General features: G+C 36.0%; 1 protein-coding gene across 6 annotated transcripts in view; it reads left to right on the forward strand.

Moving 5' to 3' along the window:
• The window catches only part of PLEKHA5 (pleckstrin homology domain containing A5), a 250338-nt gene that overhangs the window by 78242 nt on the left and 147717 nt on the right, over positions 1 to 24379 (forward strand). The window contains exon 4 of one of the 6 annotated variants that reach the window (XM_025401935.1): positions 3774 to 4323. The exons of 4 other annotated variants lie outside the window; for them this stretch is intronic. In XM_025401935.1, the coding sequence (XP_025257720.1) occupies positions 3774 to 3804 (31 nt within the window). In that variant the 3' untranslated portion in view covers positions 3805 to 4323. Of the gene's footprint in view, positions 1 to 1840; positions 1960 to 3773; positions 4324 to 24379 lie in introns of those variants that run through there. One more of the 6 variants, XM_025401934.1, reaches the window with a different exon arrangement.

Here is a 24379-nt window from a genome sequence, read left to right on the forward strand (position 1 = left end):
AGTATTCACATCGTCCGTACCACAAGGTCTCCAGTCTCCACACCACCAGTTCCCAGGTCCTCCACTGTGCCACATCTCAGCCTTGACCTGGCTGTTTCCTCCTCTTTCTCTCTCCTGTCTAGTCTAGATCCTTAGTATTCATCTAGGCATTTCAGAAAGTTCGCCCCTCTCATAAAGAACTTACTAATTGCCTGCCTTAGAATGCTTCATCTCTTTCCTGTAAGTTCTCTAGGACACTAAAGCAACTGTCTTTTACTGTAATACTTAGATTAGTTATATGTACTCTTGCCTGGTCATTCCTATTAGTTGAACTCTTTAAAAGCAGAGATAGTTGTACTCATTTTTGTTCCCATTGTGCATTGCAGTGTACCGTAACTCATATATAACATGTTCTCAAATAATAGTTATAGATCACAGTTAGATTTTTTATTTGTTTCTTTTTAGTGAAGAGTTTTCACTTTCTCATTTAGGAATCATAGAGCTTTCTTTGAGTACTGTAGGTAACTTATTCTTCCTACAGAACTACCCCCCCCCCATACATACAGTACTTAGAGACACATAACATATGCGTATTGACACATTTTAATTTTTGCGACCTTTTATAACCTTGTCTCAGGAAGGGCCTTAGCTTAGCTGTTCCCATGGGATGCCTATCTCCTATGTCTTCTTGCCTTCCCACACCCTACCTGTCAGGAGGCAGGAGGGTAGAGGACTGTGAGGCTACTGTTCTCAAAAATGAGACATTTATATAGAAGGGTGATTTACAATAGGGAAGTAATAAGAGGTGACCAGGAAGGCTTGGGAAGAAGGGAAAAGCTCTGATTAGCATATGGGCCCATTTAAAGATGGGTCAGCCCCATTCTGTCAGTGACTTGCTATCCTGAGCGGGGTGCATGTCAAGTGTTCAGACACTTCCTATTTTTGCTCATCTACCCAAGGTGAAAGTGGGAAGTAGATGTGAAAGAGTTGTCTAGCTGGTTTTAGTGGGGCTGTACTAGATCTAGATTTATGGAGGAAGATTAAAATGGAACAGAGGAAAAAACTTCTTGACCATATTTTCATCATCCCAAACTAATGGCCTTTGCAGCAATTTACTTAACAAACTAGGTGAATTATGTATTTGATGGCATAAATATGCATACACAGAATATTTGGTTGGTTTTTGTGGTATTTTTGTAAAACTGTTTCTCAAAAATACAACATTCTTTAAAGACTTTTTTATAGGTTTATCAGTATTTGGGTGACGTATAATTTATAACTCAATTATTTAATATGTAAACAACAGATAAAAATCCTATCACCATAGTTTGAAGATAGCAAACATTTTAATAAATACATTGAACATTTCAGTTTATTAGTCTTTATTAATGTTTCCAAAGGAGAAATTAAAATACCACTGCATAGTTTTCAGATTGTTTTACTTGGTGAACAGGCAAGAGGACAGAATAAGAGATTGAAAAGTGAAATAAGGGTAGTTTATAGTTTGTTTAATTTATCAATGGTCCTATTTACATTTTGGGATTCTTATGTTGACATAGTTAATTCTATATTGAAACCTAAGGACTTGTTATTTAATAAACTTGTAGAAATAATCATTTCCAGTTAAATGAACCACAAAAATTATGAGGTTAAAAACAAATCAGTTATCATTTAGTAGTTCTGTATTGTCAGTTAATGATCTTTATTAAATTTGCAGCTTTCTGAGTTTATTTGGAAGTAGGTCATCACATGCTGAGATGAAATACCAAGTCATTTAAATTAGATACTGAGCATGCTCATATGAAGTACTTACTCTTGGAGACTGCGGTGTGGTTCAGTTTTCTTATAGTGGAAAGAGCAGAAAAGAGATCACGGTGTGCCCCTTTGTCATCATTCTGTCAGAAAGCATGTAATTTGTCTTTAGAAACCAGAAGCCTGAGACAAAGAAAAGAACGCAGATTTTTAGCAAAAGGCTATTTGGTGAGTTAATTGGCTGTTTTCTTCTATTTTGCTCTAATCGGTCAGTTATTCCTAGCTAGTCTATGTCTTTACTTATATCTGCTGCTTTTTTGTACTGTGCTGAAGCTTTATGTAGCAAGTAACTTAGCTGAGATTGGGAGAAAATTGTTTCTGCAGTCTAAATCTTATTCTTCTGAAATATTTCCAGTACATTTCTGAGGTGACAAGTTCATAAATTGCTATGATGATACTTTCTCATGTTCTCCACAAATTTTCTTTGCTCACTTGTGCTGAATAATGCTGGCAGAATTATGTGCCGAGATACTTCAGGATTTGTCTTTTTGGACAGTTTAGCATTTTTGTTCTTACATCTTAATGAAATTACAGTTTTTGCTTTCACATTTCTATACTGTATCTACCAAAGTAATAGGTAAGAAAGATCAAAAATTCTTTAAAGAAAATGAGAGGGTGTATTACAGTAATATGTATACATATTATTAAAAAGGTGGTTCAAAAATGAAAGTTTGCTTTGTAATACAGTTGATCATTTACACTATCCTAAAATGAAATGAAATTGACATTTTGTAAAATATAAGGTGTTACAGTTATTCTGTATTCATATTTAGAATTCTATCTTAATTTATTGAATTAGCTACATAAGTGTTGCATGATAATAGTTTTGCCAGTTTAGGCTGTTACTTTCTCTGAGCTCATATTATCAATGAGTGATCAATAGGAAGATAATCTTATTTAAATGTTTTGTGATTTTTAAAAAAACCGAAGTGTTCATGTTTTACCATGAAGTTAAAGGGGGATATTTTTGTGCATTTTCTCCATATTATGCTCTTATAATGTTATATAATATTTAAAATCTATACATTGTTATTTCATGATGAACACAATTTTGATTATGTATTTATAATCGGTAAACTTGGCAACCAAATATTCAGAGTCTTCTCCTGGAGATTAAAATAGCATTACTCTGCTGAAGGTACAACATTATATTTTTTGAAGATTTGAAGAAAAAGCATAAAATTACCATATTTATTTCCTTCAGGGAAAATCACGTTTGTTAGTACACATAAATGTCAGGTAGAGAATTTGAGACATATAAGGTGCTTTAAAGAGGTCTAGAAAAATGATGTGGGGGGTGGGAACAATAGGAAGAGACTACTGAAAGCTTAGTACCTTCAAATGCCAGGCAATTATGTGAGGCTTTCCTGAAATATCTTCATTTTGTGAACTTCCCCCACTATGCCATTTTCCAGGATTGGCACTTGTGAAGGAGGTGGGTGTATACTTAAGCTTATATATTCATGAAAAGGGAGGGTTAGCGTTTAGAGATGAGGACTGGGTGACAGGACTCAAGAAATCTATTCCCACTTCTTTATACTGACTCACTTGTTTGACCTTGCACATGATGCCTACCTTATTTATTTCTACCTACTTTTAGTATAATACTTTACCATGGCGATAAAGTGGTTCATTTACAGTTTCTGAAGTAATAAAATTATTTCACAGACTGTGACAAAGATTCATGAGGGGATAAGTCATTCACTAATAGCCATTGTGGGAAGAAAACAAACAAATATTGCTTTTCCAAATTCTATTAAATTTTTTTAACTGAAATATCTCAAGTGCATAAAATCTATAAAGTCCTCTGTAGTCTTTGAAACTAATCTCAGAAATACATATTCCATGTGTATTATGTAATGGTGACAGATGTGGTTTTAACTTCTTTCTCCCATATTCACTGCAGACTGGATGGTCACAAAATTTTCATGGCAAGATTATACTGTTATATTATTTTATACTATTTTCTCTTCCTTATTTAGTCCCAGATACTCTAATCATAAATCTTCATAGATCAATAGAAGAGAAATAATGAATAGAAGATCTGTTAAAGAAATGTGTGGAGAAATACTGGGAAAATGTAAGAAGAATACAGAAAGAAAAATCACCGATGACAAGGGTCTCTTTGCCAGGTTTCTAGATATTAAGCATATACCTATATATCTTATTCATTTCCAAATCATTAAATTTATCTACTCATTTAACTTAACATCTACCCATTAAGGAACACTTATTTCCTTAATTTTGATGAATCTCAGTAGTGCTTAAAGATCCTAAGTAGTGGTAGATGAAAATGGATTTTGTGGTCAAGTACGTTTGGCGAATAACAGACCATAAAGGACTGTTCATAGCAGAACTTCTTACCCTTTAATATCTTATTCAGAACCTCACCCTGGAACTTAATTTTTTCTGGCATATGGTTTACTTTTGAAAGGAAGAACTGTAATACATAATATTAAACATTTGGCAAGCATTTCAGTAATTTTAACTATGAATTTCTATATTAAAATATCTGGATAAATAAAGGAAAAATTGTCAGTTTGCTTTTTATCTTATATTTTGTAATCTTAGAATTACAGGGTGATGAGATGTAAAATGTATAATTAGTAGATAAGTTGAGTGTCATAGATATGTGAGTTAAAATGGCATTTTTGAAAGCCACTAGGAGTGTACATTACACTAGGAGTGTAGGCAATGAATACAACATGAAAGATTCATAATAAAATAGTAACTGAGTAAAGATTTTGATAATTCTCACAAGTTTCCACTCATTCTCTTAAAGTTAAAGAACCTAGCATGGTGTTAGTCACAAAGTAGGCATTCAATAAATGTTTATGTAGGCAGGTGCGGTGGCTCATGCCTGTAATCCTAGCACTTTGGGAGGCCAAGATAGGTGGATCACCTGAGGTCAAGAGTTCGAGACCAGCCTGGCCAACATGGTGAAACCCTGTCTCTACTAAAAAATACAAAAATTGGCTGTGCGTAGTGGCAGGTGCCTGTACTCCCAGCTACTCAGGAAGCTGAGGAGGAGAATCGCTTGAACCCAGAAGTCGGAGGTTGCAGTGAGCCGATATCATGCCATTTGCACCCCAGCCTGGGCAATAGGGCAAAAACTCTTGTCTCAAAAAAAAAAAAAGTGTATCTTTTCACTTGAATTTAAATCTTCTGCCTCTTCATTGAAACACACCATAGTCATGGAAGTAGAATACCTATTGTCGGCTCCACTGGCCCACCCACCTACTTTAGGGGACTTTTTCTTAAATTGTATTTTGAAATACTGATAGTTGGATTCAGTTTCCAACTAAACTTTCATTTTTTGGCACTCCAGTGAAATTTGAAACCTAATTTAAATAGCAGTTTTCTTTGCTGTAACCTAGTGACTGTACATGTTCTTAAATCCTTGTTTATTACAAAAAGAGAGGATACAAATATTAATACATCTAGGGGCAAGACCTCCTATTCTTAGCTACTTAAGAGCCTGAGTTGGGCCGGTTTCTTGATCCCAGGGTACTCTGCAGATCGAATGTTGGCCTCAAATATTTGACATCAATATGATTGTCCCTGAGAATGAAGATAGATCGAGTTTCCATTAAGCTTAGTATAGAATTGATATTTTGGTAGTTTAGTAGCCATATTTATCTCAAAATAAAGTATGAGAAATTAAATATGCAATTCAGAGAGAAATAGTGAAAAATATGAGGGGACTTCAAAAATTTATGGAAAATGGATATTGTGTTAAAACTATGCATGGATTTCATAAATTTTTTTTACACCAACTTTTGTGAATGTGTTGTAGCATGTCTGAACAGGACCTAGTTTGAGGCACTAAGAAGGATAAGACATCAGTTTGAAAAGAACTCCTATCAGAGCGACATGAATTCTGCTAAAATTGAAGCAAGAATAAACATCATATTTATGGTGAAGCTTGGGTGGAAGAATGGTGAAATCATCGATGATTCACAAAAAGTTTATGGGGACAACACTCCAAAGAAATCAGCAGTTTACAAATGGATAACTCATTTTAGGAAGGGACAAGACAATGTTGAAGATGAAGCTTGCACCAGCAGACCATCCACATCAGTTTTCAAGGAAAAAAAAAATCTTGTTTATGCCCTAATTGAAGACTGACGGTTAACAGCAGAAATAGGAACCTCCACCACAGACAGTTTGATTGGTTCAGCATAGACAAATCTGACTGAAAAATTAGTTGAGCAAACTTTCCACTCAGTGAGTGCCAAAACTGTTGCACCCAGATTAGCTCAAGAAGAGCAGAGCTTCCAGTGGAAATTTTAAACAAGTGGGATCAAGATCCTGAAGCATTTCTTTGAAGAATTGTAACAGAAGATGAAATATGGCTTTACCAGTATGGTCCTGAAAACAAAGTACAATCAAAGCAATGGCTACCAAGAAGTGGAAGTGGTTTAGTCAAAGCAAAAGTGAACTGGTCACAAGCAAAGGTCACAGCAACAATTTTGAAAGATGCTCACAGCGTTTTGCTTGTTATGACTTTCTCAGGGGCCAAGGAACAATAACATCTGCTTATTATGAGAACGTTTTGAGAAAGTTAGTCAAAGCTTTAGTAGAAATGTCTGGGAAATCATCTTCACAGAGTTCACCACCACAGCAATGCTCTTGCTCATTCCTCTCATCAAACAAAGGAATTTTGTGAGAGTTTTTGTGGGAAGTCATGAGGCATCCATCTCATCATCCTGATTTGGCTTCTTCTGACTTCTTGTTTCCTAATGTTAAAAAATCTTTAAAGATTTTAAAGGATGTCCATTTGTATTCAGTTAATAATGTGAAAAAGACTACATTGACATGGTTAAATTCTTAGGACTCTCAGTTATTTAGGGATGGACTAAATGGCTGGTATTCTCATTTATAGAAGTGTTTTAACCTTAATGGAGTTTATGTTAAGGATTAGTTTATAATATTTATCTTTTAGTTTCATTTTTCCACAAGTTTTTGAAGTCCCCTGGTATGTCTTAGTAAAATGCTACACATATTCAGAGATTTTTATTTCTGACATTTGTAAAAGTGTAAGTCCGAAATCTACTTTGTAAAGGTAAAAGACTGTAAATCCAGAACAGAGGACCTGTGACTTATTAATACAAATGGAACTTCTCCCCCTAGCTGTCATTTAACATGAGTGATTTCCAGTGAAAGAGGTTCTGGATTTTAGGAGTCGGGATCTTTTCCCATTCTTCTTGATGTCTGGTGTACAGCTTGTCTGCTGTCCAGCACACATCTTTGGGTTATTTTCCATTCCAGATGAGCTATGATTTTTTTTTTTTTTTTTTTTTTTGGTCAGAAAGGTATGTTTTAGATATATGCATAATTTTTTTGGAGCTATACATTTTCCTTGAGAATAAATATCTGAAATTATCATTTAAGTCAGTAAGAAAGTATGATTTTTAAGTATATATCAAAAACGTATTTTTCCTTTGAGGTCAGGTTGTCAGAGGCAGGAAAGGAAGAAGTGCAGTAGTTAATATCTAGCCAGCCAAATTTATCTGGGAGATGGATTACTAAGGTTAATAAGAAGTAGAAATTATAGAGCAAAGGATGGGAATGTTGGGGGACTTAATCAGTGTTTATGTTTCCTGGTTGGTCAGAGACATTGTCATTTTTACTGCCTTTTCTCCACTTTATAAAGAGTTAATAAGGAAGCATTTTTTTTTTTTATTTGAAGAGTTGGTCTGTTTATAAATTTTAACAATGATGTTCAGTAGAGTTGCTGCTGTAAATCTAGATATTAACATGAAACCTAGCCATGGTTTTTAAGGCTTATGGGTATGTTGTCTAGGGTTTATGGAGGAATATTACATTTTATTCTTTTTCTTGTTTTTAATACTTAAAAAGTATGAAATAATTATTGTAAAAATATTACAGATATACCAAAGATATGAATAAGATAGAGAGTTGCCCTTACACTTTGTTCTTTGGTTTTATGACACATACCCTACCCCCACAAAGTTGAATAATATTCCCCCACTTCAGGGTGTGTAGTGATAATCTGATCCCAGAACCTGTGAAGGCTACTTTCTGTGGCAAAGACTTAGCAGATGTGATTAAATTAAGGACTTTGAGATGAGGTTTTCCTTGATCTTGGTGGGGAGGGCAGTGGCAAATGCAGTCACAAGTGTCCTTAGAAGGGGAGGTGGACAGAGGGAGATTTCAGAGAGCAGTGTGACTCCTGAGGCAGAGATGGAGTCATGGGACCACAAGCCAAGGCATGCAGAAGCTGGAAGAGGCAAACGCGAACTTATTCTCCTTTACAGTCTATGGAATCCCTCTCAATACCTTAATTTCTACCCATTAAAACTGATTTTGGCCTGATTTCTGGCCTCTAGAGCTGAGAGAAAATAAATTTCTATTGTTTTAAGTGAATAGAAGATATCAAATGACCTAGTCACAAAAAATTTATTTTAAAGATCTTAATTGGCTTTTGTTTGCAATTCTAGAATCAGGTAAGACCTCATCCTATAAAATAGAATTGAGTGTTGTGATGAACTGAGCAGAGGAGGTTGGTTTTATTGACAAAAAAAGGCTGAAGAAAGCCGAATCAGAGAACAAAAAGCAGATTGGTTGTTCCAAAGTTACTTTCCTTATAAAGTTCAAAGCAGGAGGTACTGCCTTATCATGCCGGCTAAAATTGACCTGTTTGGGGATTCGGCTATTATCTCCATTCCTCTCCTGATTTCTTGGAAGGTCAGATAAACAACTTAGTTTTAGCTTGGTGGTGTGAACTTCAGCATGAGTAACTCCATTTTGGTTTGGTCTGTTGAGCCTAATGCAGGAGCTCAGTTCAAATCAATGACCTCCTATAAATTTTATTTAACGGAGGCTTATATTAGTTTGCTATGACTACTGTAACAAATTACCACAACGTTGGTGACTTTGGTAATTCAGTCACATCTGCTAAGTCTTTGTCACAGTTGGGATCGTGTGGAATAATCGCTTGAACCCAGGAGGTAGAGGTTGCAGTGAGCTGAGATGATGCCACTGCACTCCAGCCTGGGAGACAGAGCGAGATTCCATCTGAAAAAAAAAAAAAAAAAAGATTTTAAACATGGGGCAGCTATCAACCAAAGTCGAAAGAGAAACAAAAATATAAGGCATCTGTTAAAACATTACTTTCAAGTAAATGTAAGTAAGGTTTTGAAAAATTAATCAGCCGCATGTGGTGGCCCACGCCTGTAATCCCAACACTGAGAGGCCGAGGCGGGCTGATGACCTGAGGCTAGGAGTTCAAGACCAGTCTGGCCAACATGGTGATATCTCGTCTCTGCTAAAAATACAGAAATTAGCCAGGCATGGTGACGGGTGCCTGTAATCCCAGCTACTCAGGAGGCTGAGGCACAAAAATTGCTTGAACCCAGGAGGCGGAGGTAGCAGTGAGCCAAGATTGTGCCACTGCACTCCATCCTGAGCGACAGAACAAAACCCTGTCTCGAATGAAAGAAAAAAAAAGAAAGAAAGAAAAATCAATCCATGCTCACTAGTTTAGTTTTAATCTTAAATATTTATAACTTTTGAAATGTTGCATGACCAGTATATTCATAAATTCATCAAACATATCCTCACAGCATCTACAGGGAAGATACTCCCATTTCAGAAAGAGGAATACATGGGAAGAGTGAGGTTTTTTTTCTTTTTTTAATTTCAAGTTCACGAAGACTGAAAGTGGCAGAGTTAGAATTTAAGCCCAGATCTATGTAACTCCAAAATTCTTAATCTCTAAACTGAAGAATTGTTTTCAGTCTTGTTCCAGTACCTATACTAGATTTCTAAGAATTCAGACAACTCCTAATCTACCACATAGGGGAAGTAGGGTCTATAAGAATATCATTTATGTCAGATAGTGAAATAAACATGAGATTATTTACACATTCCAGACCCAGGTGACCTAAATCTTCAAAGACGGTGACTGATCCCTCTGGAGCAGGTGCTGCGTACAGTGAGAGAGAAGTATGTGTATTGTGTGCAGTGGCATGGATGGGGAATGATTTCTTCTGCCCAAGGATGTGAGAGTGGGTGGCTTCTCAGAGCAGATTATGTCTGTGTTGGGTTTTGAAGGATGAGTAAGCATTTGCTAAGCATGGTTTCTTTGAACAAAAATTGCTAAGTAGAAAAGCAGGGATGCGTGGCACTCTAGACAAGAGTGAACAGCAAGACCAAAAGGTTATAGATATCTTCAGGGACCAGGTCATTCAGTGCTGCTAGAGTATTCAGTGTGAGGTGCTTAGGCGCAGGGAGCACAGGCAGATGAGGAAGGCACATCTGTGCTCGTGCTAAGGAACACAGATAATCCTGCAGGCTTTGGTGAGGGTCATTTTTAAGGGTTTCAGTAGAGGGCAGAACAGGACAAACTGCATATTAGAGAGAGAAACTTGCAGCAGTGTGGAGGACAAATTGGAGGAGGAGGAGATGGGGCATAGATTCCTTAATGTTTGAAATAGTACAGTTGAAAATGGAACAAGGATTTTAAACTGTGGCAGCAGAAATAGAGATAGATCGATACAACGTAAGTTAAGGGATAGAATGTTAGGTTTGATAAACTGGGATGGCGGGCGAATGTGAGAGGGAGAACGATTCTCTCTGGCATTTGAATTGTGTTTGAGATGAGACATTTTCAGGGGAAAAACAGGTTTAACTGGGAATAAAGATTGGACCTCTTAAGTTTGAAATATAGATAGGATATTCCTTTTGTTGAGAAGCAAAAAGTGGATATAGGGCTCTACACAACAAAATAATAATTATTATGATAATACTAATATTATCAGAGCAATAGATTTAGAAAGTATAGGTTTAGTTAAAACATCAATATTGTTATTGAATGATAAGAAGATTAATAAGGAATGGATTGAACCACCTAAGGATATGGAGTGTGTAAAATGAAGGAGGTTTGGGGGTAGAACCATAAAAGAAACAAATGTCTAGCTGCTGGGTAAAGGAATGATAAATCAGCAGAGCAGACCTAGCAGAAGTGATTAGCGTAAAACAACGAGAGGACTGAGATTAGGAAAACCAGGAGAGGGGAGTGTTAACTGTCTCAGGTGCTACACGTCAGCCCTTTGAGATGAGGACCAAGAAACACCCTTTGACTTTGTTAGTTAAAGAGACATCAGTGACCTTTGCTGGGGCAGTAGGGAGAATAGAATTAAGATTACAGTTAATGGAGGAGGGAAAGAGGTGGGAGGGAGGGAGTAAGAAGTGCAAATAGCCTGTTTGAGAAGGAAAAGAGAAATTTCAACAACATCAAAGAATGGGAGTGACTAAAGTGTGTTTTTCAGCTGGTACGTAGGAGCCAGTAGAGAGAAAAGGTTAAAGATGGAGGGAAGAGAAGAACCAATTGTTAGGACAAGGTGCCAGGGAAGTTGGGAAGAAAACAGATCCAGGGACATATGATGGAGGGTGGGCTTAACTACCCTAAGATTTGAGGGCAACAAATATTTGCTTGGGGCATGGGAGTGATTAGGATAGTGGCTTAAGGAGAGTGACAAAAATTTTAGAAGAGCTGCTAAAGGGAGAATGAAAGCAAATGAAAGAGTTGTCTGCCAGATGGTGTTAAGAACCCATCTGAAAGTGAAAACCATGAGTTGTTCATCACATCAGTCAATCTGCATGGGTAGATGCTGCCTTTCATTTGAAAGCAGCATATTTCTTTCCTTAAAAAAAAAAAAAAAAAATAGGCTGAGCACAGTGGCTCATGCCTGTAACCCCAGCACTTTGGGAGGCCAAGGTGGGCAGATCACCTGAGGTCAGGAGTTCGAGACCACCCTGGCTAACATGATGAAGCCCTGTCTCTACTAAAAATACAAAAATTAGCTGGGTGTGGTGGCACATGCCTGTAATCCCAGCTACTCCAGAGGCTGAGGCCGGAGAATCGCTTGAACCTGAGAGGCAGACGTTGCAGTGAGCCGAGATCGGTGTGCCACCGCACTCCATCCTGGACGACAAAGTGAGACTCCGTCTCAAAAAAAAAAAAAAAAAATTGCTCTAAAATGTATCTGCTTACTAAAAACTATTTCTTTTTTTTGTAATACTTGGAACTTCCTTGTCAGTTTAAGCTTGTTTAGGTTAGCCAGCTAGCTAAAAGGTTTTTTTTTAAATGTAAAATATAAAAGTATGTTATGAGTTATAAATAATACGGAAGCTATAATAGAATCCAGATGCCGAGTAACTTATTTATTGAGTGTTTAGTGCTTTCTAGCATGCAGAAATGGCCAAGGAAATATGGCCTCTGACATGTTAACAGCTAACATTTTATCCTTGTGTGTGGGGGTAAGGGGCGGTGCATATAGTAGTTTGGATAACAGCATCCCATCGCACTTCAAGGTATGTTTTTTAAAAATTGTAAAGCATTCTTATATGTGAAATCATATAATCATATTCTTCTGAGAACATTTCATAAAATAAGCCATATAAGGAGCCTTATTCTACTCTCTGAGACCCCTTTACAAATTTTAGCAGTTTTAAATTTAGTCTCAAGTAATTCAGCAAATTTAAAAAAATTGTTCTAGCCAACATGAGCTATCATGGGCACTCAATAATTGCCAACGTGGTAAATGTAATACCATGCTTGAAGAAGCACTGACTTTTGGCTTTCTGAGTAAATTTGTATCTCCAAAGGTAAAATGATAATTTAACAACACGTCAGCCCCCAACTTATAAAATATGTATTAGAAAAGGTTGTATAATGTTGAGTTGGGTATGAATTACATTTATTTGTATTGTTTTTTTTCCTAGAAAACTTAAAAGGTAAGCATAAGCAATAAGATAGGTAAGTTTAGAAGTAAAGAAAATCACAAAATACAAACTTGCTAAACGTGAAAGTCAGTAACATTGCTGTAGTTGAACTTCAGTTTTAGCTCTGTTTCCATTGTAACAGGGAAATATAAGTTACCATGCTGTCAGAAAGAAGAGGCACTTTGGTTTATCCAGAGAGACAGTTTTTCCTTGAATAGAATTTCTCATGTGGATTTTTATTTAGGAACACTTGGTGGTATAATAGACAATTTGCTGTACAAAATTTTTGCAGCAAAATAGGCAGGCTTCCTTTGGTTTTTCATTACAGCTGTCTTTGGAAAAAATCTAAGAGAGTAACATTGGACTCATCTGAATATAGGTGATTCTTAGAGGTCCTACACTAATGTGATCCTTCCAGTGGTTAAGTGTTCTGTTGGTCAGGCACGGTGGCTCATGCCTGTAATCCCAGCACTTTGGGAAGCCGAGGTGGGCAGATCATTTGAGGTCAGGAGTTCGAGACCAGCCTGGCCAACGTGCTGAAACCCCCATCTCTAATAAAAATACAAAAATTAGCCAGGCATGGTGGCAGGCACTTGTAGTCCCACCTACTCGGGAGACTGAGGCAAGAGAATTGCTTGAACCTGGGAGGCGGAGGTTGCAGTGAGCCAAGATCACACCACTGCACTCCAGCCTGGGTGACAGAGTGAGAATCCATCTAAACAAAACAAAACAAAACAAAAAAGTTCTGCTAAGGGCAGAGCCTAGACTACCTAAGGGATTCACTGTGTAGGTGGCTGTGGGCTAAGAACTGTTATTAGGACATGGAGAAAATGAAGGTGAGACATAGGTTTTTCCTATCATATTTTCTTATAAATGTGATTACTCTCTTCCAGATCTACTACTGATTGTCTACCTGCTACTGTTACCTCTTAATACGTTAAACATAATCTGGAATGCTTCTAATCCTTCTTTCCTTGTCTCTCTCTCTCCAGAAAATGTCCTCCATGGCTTCTTTTCTTAGTACTGTAATTACTGATGTCGTTATTTTGATTATGTCTTATAGTCATAGCAATAAGACTACTTTACAACAATATTGTCTATATTAGGTAAATGCAATGGCCAATATTAGACAGGTTTTGACCTTCAAAATGGCAACGCCAAGGATTCATCCCCATGTTGTAATTATGATTTTTAAAAGTATTATAATCAATAAACATAGTATTAAAAGGGATACTTGGGGTTTTTCAGTCATGCAACAAATATTTTACTCTGTGCTTCATAAACACCTACTATGTGTTAAGCAGTATTCTATATGCTGGGGAGATGATTGATATGATAGTAAACAAGAGAATTACACGTGTGGAATGCCGTTTACTCCCAGAAAGGGAAAGGTTGACTAAAGCAGTAGATTACCGAGAATTGCAGAATATACTTAGGCACCAAGGAGTTAATGGAAAGGCTAAATATGTACGGGATGATATATGTGTTAGGAGCTTAGCATACGGCCTAGTACATAAGTGCTTAATAAATTTTAATTGTGCCAGTTGCTTTTGTTGCTGTCATTAGGCCAATTGTGGGATAAGGTAGGGATGCGAATCAGAATAAAAGCGTTCAACAGGTACGAATAAAAATACAGCACGTGAAGGAAGTTGGAAAATTAGTCCAAGTCGGAAAATTCTCCCTGGGTCAGAGCTAAGGAGAACTCAGTGCTGTGGAAGCCAAGAATGTAAAGATTTCCAGTTGTCAAAAGCTGTGTAGACATCAACAGTATGAGAAAGAAACAGAGATCGTTAATGTGGCAATGATGAGAATATTGATTGACCTTTAAGAAAACAGTTTCAGTAGCATGATTGGTGTGGACTCTCTAGAGGAGTTTGGCAGAAGGAGAAAGATGAAAGAGTGGAGGGAAGAAGTGTGCTTTTTAAATTTGAGGACTTAACAATATTTACAAGCTTTCAGAATAGTTAAATGGATTACATTAACTTACCTATTGCTGCATAACAAATATTCCAAAATACAGTGTTTAAAACAACAATAAATGTTTCTGTGGGTCAGGAAATTGCTACAGTTTAGCTGAATGACTGCCTCAAGATTGTTGGATACCATCTTGGGGGCTGGCTACCACAGGTGGTTGAGAGAAGACGTCAGATGATTTAAGTTATTTCAGTAAATTAGAAAGTAAGATTATCTGCCAGGACTTGTTAGAAGCTTAAGAATAGTGGAAAAATCAGTGACTTCTCTGTGTCTGGGGGACATAAATAAGAGAGGGATAGGATTGTCAAATAGCATTGTTTTGGTTACATCAGAGACATCACTCCACAGAGAGTTATAACAGGTTACCGGTAATGTTTGCACAAAATGTTTTCTCCTCCAGTGTCACATAAGAAAATGGAGTTATTTTTGCCCAACTTCTAGCTCTTAACTGTCCGTGTAATTTAAAAAGTCAAAGATGCCAGTGATTTTTTAAAACGTAATGCCGTATATCTAGTTGGCAGGAATAGAGGATAAATATTTGAATGCTAAACACTTGAATAGATAACATTTTATTCTCATTTATGAAAGAAACCTAAATTTCATTAGATGCAACAAGAATAAGAGATAAGAACATATTCATCTGTATTTATAAATTCATGGTCTTTGCAGCGATATCCAAAAATCCTGTAGAATAACAATGTTTCTCCATAAAATATTTTCTTTGTAAAAGACATGTCTAAAATTGTATGATTGATTTTGCTCCAGTAAAAAGGAGTGGAGGAGTGTTTCAATAATTTGTATATCTAAAACAGTTAATAGAAAGGTTGCCTCGGTAACTTTGAATTATCTAATTATATGTATATATTGTGTTTATTTATTTTTATATATCAGCAGATTATCCTGGGCAATGGGATCAGTTTTGTTACATTTTCCTCTATATGTTATTACATTTTTAAAAAAGAAAAAAGCCCACAAATAAATATTATTTGTTGAAAAAGAAACTGCAGTTGACCTTTGAACAACACAGGTTTGAACTGTGCTGGTCCCCTTATATGTGGATTTTTTTTCCAACCAAAAGAAGATTGAAAATACAGTATTCCCAGGATGCAAAATCTGCATACACTAAGGGCTGACTTTTCATATACATGGGCTCCGCAAGGACTTGCATATGCACTGATTTGAGTTTACACGGGGGTGGTGATTTGGATATAAGCAGGTGGTCCTGAAACCAATTTCCCGAGCATGCCGAGGGATGACTGTATATGTGAATAAGACTTAAATTATATTTCCAAATTGGGGATGGAATCAAATATTTTAGTAACAATTCTGTTGATTACACTTCTATTTTTAATCTGGTAGGACTGTATTTATTTTTTATTTGTGTGTGTGTGTGTGTGTGTGTGTGTTGTTTTGGGAAATAATTATAAAAGATTTGTGAGTTATTTGGATGTATGCTATTCCAGATACTCCTGTTTCCCTTCTTTTTTTTTTTCTTTTTTTTCAAGTTCTTCCCTTGACTTGGCATTCATAATTTAGAGAGACTTGTTTACTATACATTGAATACTTATAGGTTACCTGTTGTTATTTTAAAAGCATGCTAATATAACATTTTACATATACCTTTATTTTTATTTTTAAAATACAGTTAAATTGCTTTTAATCTTAGGCTTTAATTGAATTTTTTTCCCATGGATTTTTCAGAGGGGAAGGTTATTCTCTGTACCTAATGTATAGGCTCAATTTCTGGTGTCATTCAGAGAAAAATAACTGATAAAAGATCTTTATATAATTGGTTTTGATGTGGGTATGGACGGGGGAGTCATTTAAAAAATAGGAACAATAGAAGTACCTTTCTGGTTTTGTCAAGCATACCATAAAACAACAGTTAATACTTTCAAAATGATTTTCTTTTTTCAAAAAACAATTTCACACAAAAGATGAGTTGATAGAATAATGATAGATAGATGTGTGATAAACAAATACAATATTATGTAATTATAAAACCTAGATGATGAGTATAGATGTTAACTGTACAATTATTTCAACTTTTCAACTTTTAACTATATTTGAAACTTTTCATAATAAAATGCTGGAAACTGCTCCCATCTCTCCCCCCCCCCCCAAAAAAAAGAAAAAGAAAGAAATTCACACAGAGAAAGTCCAAGAAACTCTCCAATTGCTTTTTTCTCTTTTCTTTTTTTTTTTTTTTTTTTAACCTTGGAGTAAATGCTTTCATCAATCGTATGTGTTCATGGAATGCAGTTGTAATTTCTACATAAAATGAAGTTAATTGTCTTTAAATAGTTGTTAGCCACATTTCCAGATGAAATGCCCAATACTTTCTGAGAAAAGTTGTCAGTTAAATGACGTCAACTAGCTTGCACTCTGTATCATTAAGTTTGACAGAGGTATGAAAATGAAACATGGATGTAAGCTAGAGCCCTGGTAGTGGACAAGCTATGTCATTCATGACTCATTTTAAACAATACAACTTTACATGTTTTATAAAGCCAAAATGTGGTCAGAATTTATAGTGCGCATGTTAAAAGCTATGGTGTGCACTATTTCTATGAATGTACCTTCATATCTTTAATATCTTCTCCGTAAGAGGTTGTGACCTTTGGGTTGATTCCATTTTTTGTGCTGCTTTTAAAAAGAAAACTGAAAAGTTGAGTAGTTTATTATTGGTTCCTACATGAAATGCAGACCTAGACAAATTGTTGAAATTTATTTGTAATCTGTTGTCTAGCAAATGATTGAATTTTAACAGAAAGCGTAATTCCTTCATTAAAATTATCTGAACTCAGTAAGAAAACAGACAACCCAATTAAAATATGAGCAAATGATTTGAACAGACACTTTGCCAAAGAAAACACACAGATGGCAAATGAACATACAAAAAAATGCTTAACACATTTGTCTCTAGGGAATTGCAAATTAAATAACGGTGAAGTACTACTACACACCCATTAAAATGGCTAAAATTCAAAAAACTGGCCATACCAACTGCTGGCAAGATTGTGAATCAACAGGAGTTCTTATTCATTGCGGTTGGAATGCAAAATTGGAAGACATTTTGGCAGTCTCTTACTAAAGCTAAACATAGTCTCACCATATGATTCTGCAGTCATGCTCCTAGGTATTTCCCCAAATCGGCTGAAAACATGTCCACACAAAAACCAGCACTTGAATGTTTATAGCAGCTTTATTCATAGTTGCCGAAACTGGAAGCAACCAAGATGTTTTTCAATGGGTGAATGAATAAATAAACTGTGGTATATCCAAATAATGGAATATTATTCAGCAGTAAGAAGAAATGGGCTGTCAAGCTACAAAAATGACATAAATGGGTCTTAAATTGCATATTGCTAAGTGAAAGAAGGCAATGTGAAAACTCTACATACTGTGTTATTCCCATACACATTCTGGAAATGGCAAAACTATAGAGTGGAAAGATCGGGGGTTTAGGGGATGGGAGGAAGGGTTGAGTAGGTGAAGCACAGGAGAGTTTTAGGGTGGTGAAACTATTCTGTATGATACTGTAATTATGTTTATGTGACACTGTCTGTCAAAACCCATTGACGTTTACAACACAAAAAGTAAAACCTGACTGTATGCAAAAAATCCTTGGGGATGTCAAAGGAGATCCCAAGGTAGAATGCAGACTATGACAAAGGAGCCTATTACAAATGTGTGACGCAACCTCACTGAAGGTCATGGGGCAAAAAGGTACTCACCTAACTTTGGAAATGGAGGGAGTCTGTAAGACAAAAGACAAACGAAACTACATACTTTATTTCAGTAAGATAATCAAAAACAAGAAAGTCTGGGGAACTATCATAGCCAAGAGAAACCTAAGGAGACATGATGACTTAACATAATGTGGTATCCTACAACAGAAAAAGGCATTGGGTGAAGCCTAAGGGAATCTGAATAAACAATTGACTTTAGTTAATTTTTAAAAATATTACCAGGCATGGTGACACGTGCCTGAAGTCCTAGCTACCCAGGAGGCTGAGGTTAGGAGGATTGCTTGAGCCTAGGAGTTTGAGACCAGCCTGACAGCCTGATCAACATAGCGAGACCCCCATTTCTAAAATATATATATGTGTATATATATATTTATGTATATTTATGAATATGTATGTTTATATTTGTATACATACTTACATATATTTATACACACACACACACAGTCCAGGTTTCTTTGAGATTATCAAAGAAAGATCCTCAAACAAAGCTACCTTTTTTTAATCCTTTGGAGTTACAGATGGGTTGGATTTAGGAACATTTGTGTTCATTTCCTAGTGTCTACAATTTCTGTTTTATGCTTCAAATAATTTTGTGCTTTGTAAAAATCTTGGTACAATTTCCTTTTGCAAATGTAAGCAGAGCCTAATTTAATGATCTGTTTGTTCTCAGCTTTGGGAATTACAGAGTGCACTCACACATGTGGACACCTCACACTCACCATCCTTTATTGCAATGTATACTCAATAATTATTGATTGAAATAGCAACTTGGTCATAACCAACCTCTTCCTATGAAGATTTTGAAATGGCCTATAATAAAAAGACAGTCAATTAATAATATGTAAATAAGAGGAAGTGGAAAGTCAGTACCAGAGAAAATACATGTTTGAGTCAGACCCACAGGGATGTGTAAATAACTTTTGAAATGTCAGCACATCAGGTTTTCTTTTAGCTACTGTTTAATTCTGGAATGACAAGCTCAAATGCCTTTGAGAGCTGGGCAGATGCTGTAAATATGTGCAGTTGGTGAAGTGTAATATAGTAGGAGGTGCTGGAGTCTCTGCTTACCCTGCCAAAGACATTCACTTGATTGGACACCACACTTGGGGGTAGCTGCCAGTTTGCTTTAATTTTGGCCTAAATTTTTGCTCAGTGAATCAACTCATGTAATCCAAGGGATATTATTAAGTAAACATTTGATTGTTTTATGGAGAAAGGAGGAACAATATATGTGAATGAAATTTTGTCTTTTTTTTTTTTTTTTTTCCATTATTGCGTGACATCAAACCTGATACCATCCAGATCGCTTTGCAGTTAGGCAAACCTAGCCTAATTTTGATCCCTGTATCCAGACTGTTGCCGAGTGCCTCCCCCTACAACCAGTGGCTCCTAAGTGGAAATGTGTGCTCTGCTATTGTCTCTAGGGTTGCCGAGACATTAACACACACTCTACCTCTTTTATTCAAGCATACATGGGTAATACAAACAATATCATAATTGCCGCGTGGTGGACAGTGATCATAAAATCCATCAGATATGAAAGAAGCTTCCTAATTTCAGCTGTTAAAATGTTTTTGTTTTTTAAAAAAGTATTAGGGTAAATTAAGTAGGGTACTCTAGAAATGTTTATATAGTTGTTTTCATTGTGAGATCATATACCAATACTTTAGAACACCAGTAACTTACCTGGGAAATCTGGGACTTTTAATTCACAGCCATACTTGTTTGTTTTGTTAGATTTGAATTACTCACTTTTTCTTTGTACAGGTTTAATTTGATGTTTCCCAAAGCATGGTATACATATCACCGATAGTATATAAAATGATTTTTAGGTATGTTGTGAGCTGAGATAAACCAATTTGGGCATTTGTAATAGGTATCAAAATGGTCATTTAAACTGTTCCTCTAAGAATAGTAGAGTCCCTCTCTGTTCTTTTTAGGCATTCCAACAAGCACCTTACATCAAAGATTAACTCAAAACATAATATTCTGGCAGAGAGATCAGCTCAGTTAATGGGGTCAAGCAGCAGAATCCTTCACTGCGAGGGAGGAAGACCCAAATAAAATTCTCTACTGGACCACTGCTCCAAAGTTGTTTGGCTACCCAGGATTGCCAGGGATCTTGTTTCTTATTTATGTAAAGACTAGAGAACCAATCACATACTTTGAGTATCACTCATCTCACTGTGAAAAAATATTTCCAACATCCCTTATGCTAATTAATGAACCCTCTAATACAGAATTGGTGATACTTGTAGTGCCGGTGTGATTGTCTAGGTTTCCTTGAATGTGAATCATTGCTAGGATATTTAATATATTAACTAACTGTCTTCCTCCACTGTTGATACTGAAGTATTTTAAAGTTAATTACAGTGTAACAAGGTAGTATGTGGATGAAATTTTCTCATTTCAATATTGTGTGTTAGAAAAATATAGCTTTTTTAAAATAAAAATCTGCAATTTTGCAGATACTGTTTAGGATGAGACTAGGTTGCTTTCTTAATAAAGTAACTCTTAAGTATTGTTAATAGTACATGTGGCACTCAGAAGTTTAACGAGGTCCAGGAATGATGAAGTTTGGAAGTCTGGTTTAATTGAATGACTTTGGTTTTGTTTTTGTTTTTTTTCTGGGACAGAATTCTACTGTTAACTTCTTTTCCCACTGACTTGCCCATTATCAGTGGGTTTTGCTCTTACATAGTATAAACCAATTTCCTGCATTTCATAGTAAAACATTATCCCAAGGAACACCTACCTTATTTACAACCAAATAAGGCCATATGAAATTTTTTTTTAAAAAAATTGTTGCGGCCGGGCACGGTGGCTCACGCCTGTAATCCCAGCATTTTGGGAGGCCGAGGCAGGCGGATCACTAGTTCAGGAGATCAAGACCATCCTGGTGAACACGGTGAAACCCCATCTCTACTAAAAATAACACCAAAAAAAATGAGCCGGGCGTGGTGACGGGCGCCTGTAGTCCCAGCTACTCGGGAGTCTGAGGCAGGAGAATGGTGTAAACCCGGGAGGCAGAGCTTGCAGTGAGTGGACACTGCACCACTGCACTCCAGCCTGGGCGACAAAGCAAGACTCCATCTAAAAAAAAAAAAATTGTTGCATAAAATGGTTTAAGTTTAAATGGCCTTCTCTAAATAAATATGACTAAGTTACAGAATTTTAGACAATTTGCTTCAATAACTGTCTCTTTGTGCTTAAAGCATTTTCAGTGACCATCATTCAGTGTTCTAATTAAATAAAAGTAATATTTCATTAGATAATGATTTCAAAAGTATATGGCTTTAAATATATAAATACAATATACACGTTCTAAAAGCAAATTTTTTGACATTTACTTGGAAAAAATAGTGTTTTAGCCAGGGATGATGATGTGCACCCTTAGTCCCAGCTGACAGGAGCCTGGAGTGGGAGGATTACTTGAGGCCAGGAGGTCAAAGCTATAGTGTGCTATCATTGTGACTGTGAATAGCCACTCTACTCCAGCCTGGGCAACATAGCAAGACCCCATCGCCATTGAAAAGGGAAAAAAGAATCTGTTAAAATTGGGGTTATCTCTTCTGTTAGCCACAATGGGATGGCAGTTTTAGGACAATGAAGGACAGATACCAGTGGAAAGGGTTTTTGCGATCCCTTGATTCCATACAGTAGGAAGTGCCCATCAGTACTTGTCCTTTTATAGCTACTTTCAGTCTGCTTCCCCATAGGTGAGAGTCTCAATATTTCAGGGCCACAAAACTGCTTCTTTTTACTCATCTTTGGGGAGAGATGATAAACCAATGCCTACTGCCTGTGTCAGAGCCACATCCAGCTTCCATTTCACAGGAGAGAAGTATGTAGCCCTTTTCATTACTTTCCTCAGAGCAGAAATTGTGGACCAGTACAGAATTTGCTTACTACACCTAAAACATCTGAGGGCAGGATTTTAATTTTCTGTCTCTTTTTTAATTGAAAATTTGCAAACAAGTAAACTTCTAGAAAATATGGGGTTTTAATTTTAGCATTTGTGGAGTTTTAGTATAGAATTTGCAGGTCTTGCTTATTATTTTCCCTCATTACATTATGCTGTGTGGTCTACCTTCTATAGAGGACCACTCTGATCCTTGTAGATGAACAAGATAGTAGGAAACAATCTGTTAATCTCATTTTTCTCATGAGAAGCAACAAAAGCATTATAAGGTGATGCTAGAGGGTCTCAAACTACCAAAAAGTTTCCTCAGTGATCTTCATAACTGTAAATTATTAGAATCTCCTTCATTTGTGGTTTAGATCGGAATGCTTTTTAACCTGTTTGTCTTCTGAACAAGTTGGATGTGCAATTTGGCAATTCCATTTGCACTGTGGGGATTAATCTGAATGTAGACCCACATTTTAAGTCTTCTTAGAGGTCTGGAAGTAATGAAGTTTGTCCCAGGATATATTCAGTCAGGAGAAAAATTGTAGAAAATTGTGTGATTAAAGCAAGTCAAAATACTACTAACTAGAACTGATTAAATTCCAACGCACATCTTCCTTCAGATCTTTACATATTTCATATTAATACTACGTTAGTTATTTTTCAACTGTGATAAAATTCATATCGTGTGAAAGTAACCATTTTAAAAGGTACAGTTCATTGGTATTTAATACATTCATTCACAATGGAATGTAACCATCACCTCTATCCAGTTCCAAAGATTAATCTGCTTTCTGTCTCTATGAATTTAACTATTTGGGACATTTCTTATAAATGGAATTCTACAATATGTGATCTTTTGTGTCTAGCTTTTTTCACTTAGCATAATGGTTTTGTGATTCATGTTGTAACATGTATCAGTATATCATTCCTTTTTATGGCTGAATAATATTCCATCATTTGTAAATGCTACATTTTGTTTTTCCATTCATTTGTTGATTGGACATATGGATTCTTTCCACCTTGTGGCTATCATGAATAGTACTGCTGTGAACATTTATGTACCAGTATTTGTTTGAATACCTGTTTTTAATTATTTGAGTATGTATACCTGGGAGTTGAATTGCTAGGTCATATGGCAATTTTGTGTCCAACTTTTTGAGCTAAACTGTTTTCCATAGCATCTGCACCATTTACATTCCTGTCAATACTAAATATTTATGCTGAGATCCTGAACTGACTCTTGGACTTCCAGAAGAAATTATGAACAATCTGGAATTTTTTGTTATAGTTAGATAACACTAGCATATATTGTTATGAAATTTTTCAAAGAAAAGCTGTGAAACTGGTCCATTTTTAAAGTTTGTGTTTAGATAGTCATAATTTTTTATGTCAGTGATCTTCAGTCATCTGAACGTACTTTTTAAGAACAGTGTTTAAGAACAGAATTTGCTCTGTTATTTAAATTATTATGCCTTATTCCTTTCTCATTTTGTCTTTTATATCTAATATGTAGGTAACATTTTTTAAATATTTAGCCAATTTAGGAATCTCAAAGAGTTATACAGATTATTTAGAATTGGAGAATCTTTCTGTATAGCAATTTTTAAGTTGTTTTTTACTTGATTGACAGTAATTTTACTGTATAAGGAAGTCGATTATATCCTTCCAGTTTCCAGTTCAGTACCTCTTTTGTGATGTTTTCTATTATGCAAAACTTAAAGTTTTGGCAGCTTAATCTTTTGTTGCTCATTGTTAATGTTTTCAGTTACTTAATACACAGAACTGGCTTTTTCATTTAAATTACATTTTGATTGATTAAATGTACTTTTTTGGGGGGTCGCAGAATGTGATAGACCATTCTTGGTGCCTACCAAATTGCTATCCACTCTTCCTTCCAACTTTCTTCCTATTGGAAAGGATCCCAATTTTGTTCTAATGATTTCTTTTTTTTTTTTCTTTTTTCTTTTTTCTCATGTGCTCTGGTAAGGTAAGCTTCCTTGGCCCCAGGGTCTAAATAATAGTTTTTCTTGTAGAGTTAATCCTATTCCCCATGCCAGTAATTGGTTAAAGCTGAAGAGCTTCTGTGAGCAGTTTAAACACAGAGTAGTTTATTCTTTCATGTAAAGCAGCCCCAGAGATAAGTATTCTAGGGTTGGAATCAGAGTTCCTTCCATTTTCCTGCTTTACTGTCCTAGATGAG

The sequence above is a fragment of the Theropithecus gelada genome, chromosome 11 (assembly GCF_003255815.1).
Source record: "Theropithecus gelada isolate Dixy chromosome 11, Tgel_1.0, whole genome shotgun sequence".
NCBI lineage: Eukaryota > Metazoa > Chordata > Mammalia > Primates > Cercopithecidae > Theropithecus > Theropithecus gelada.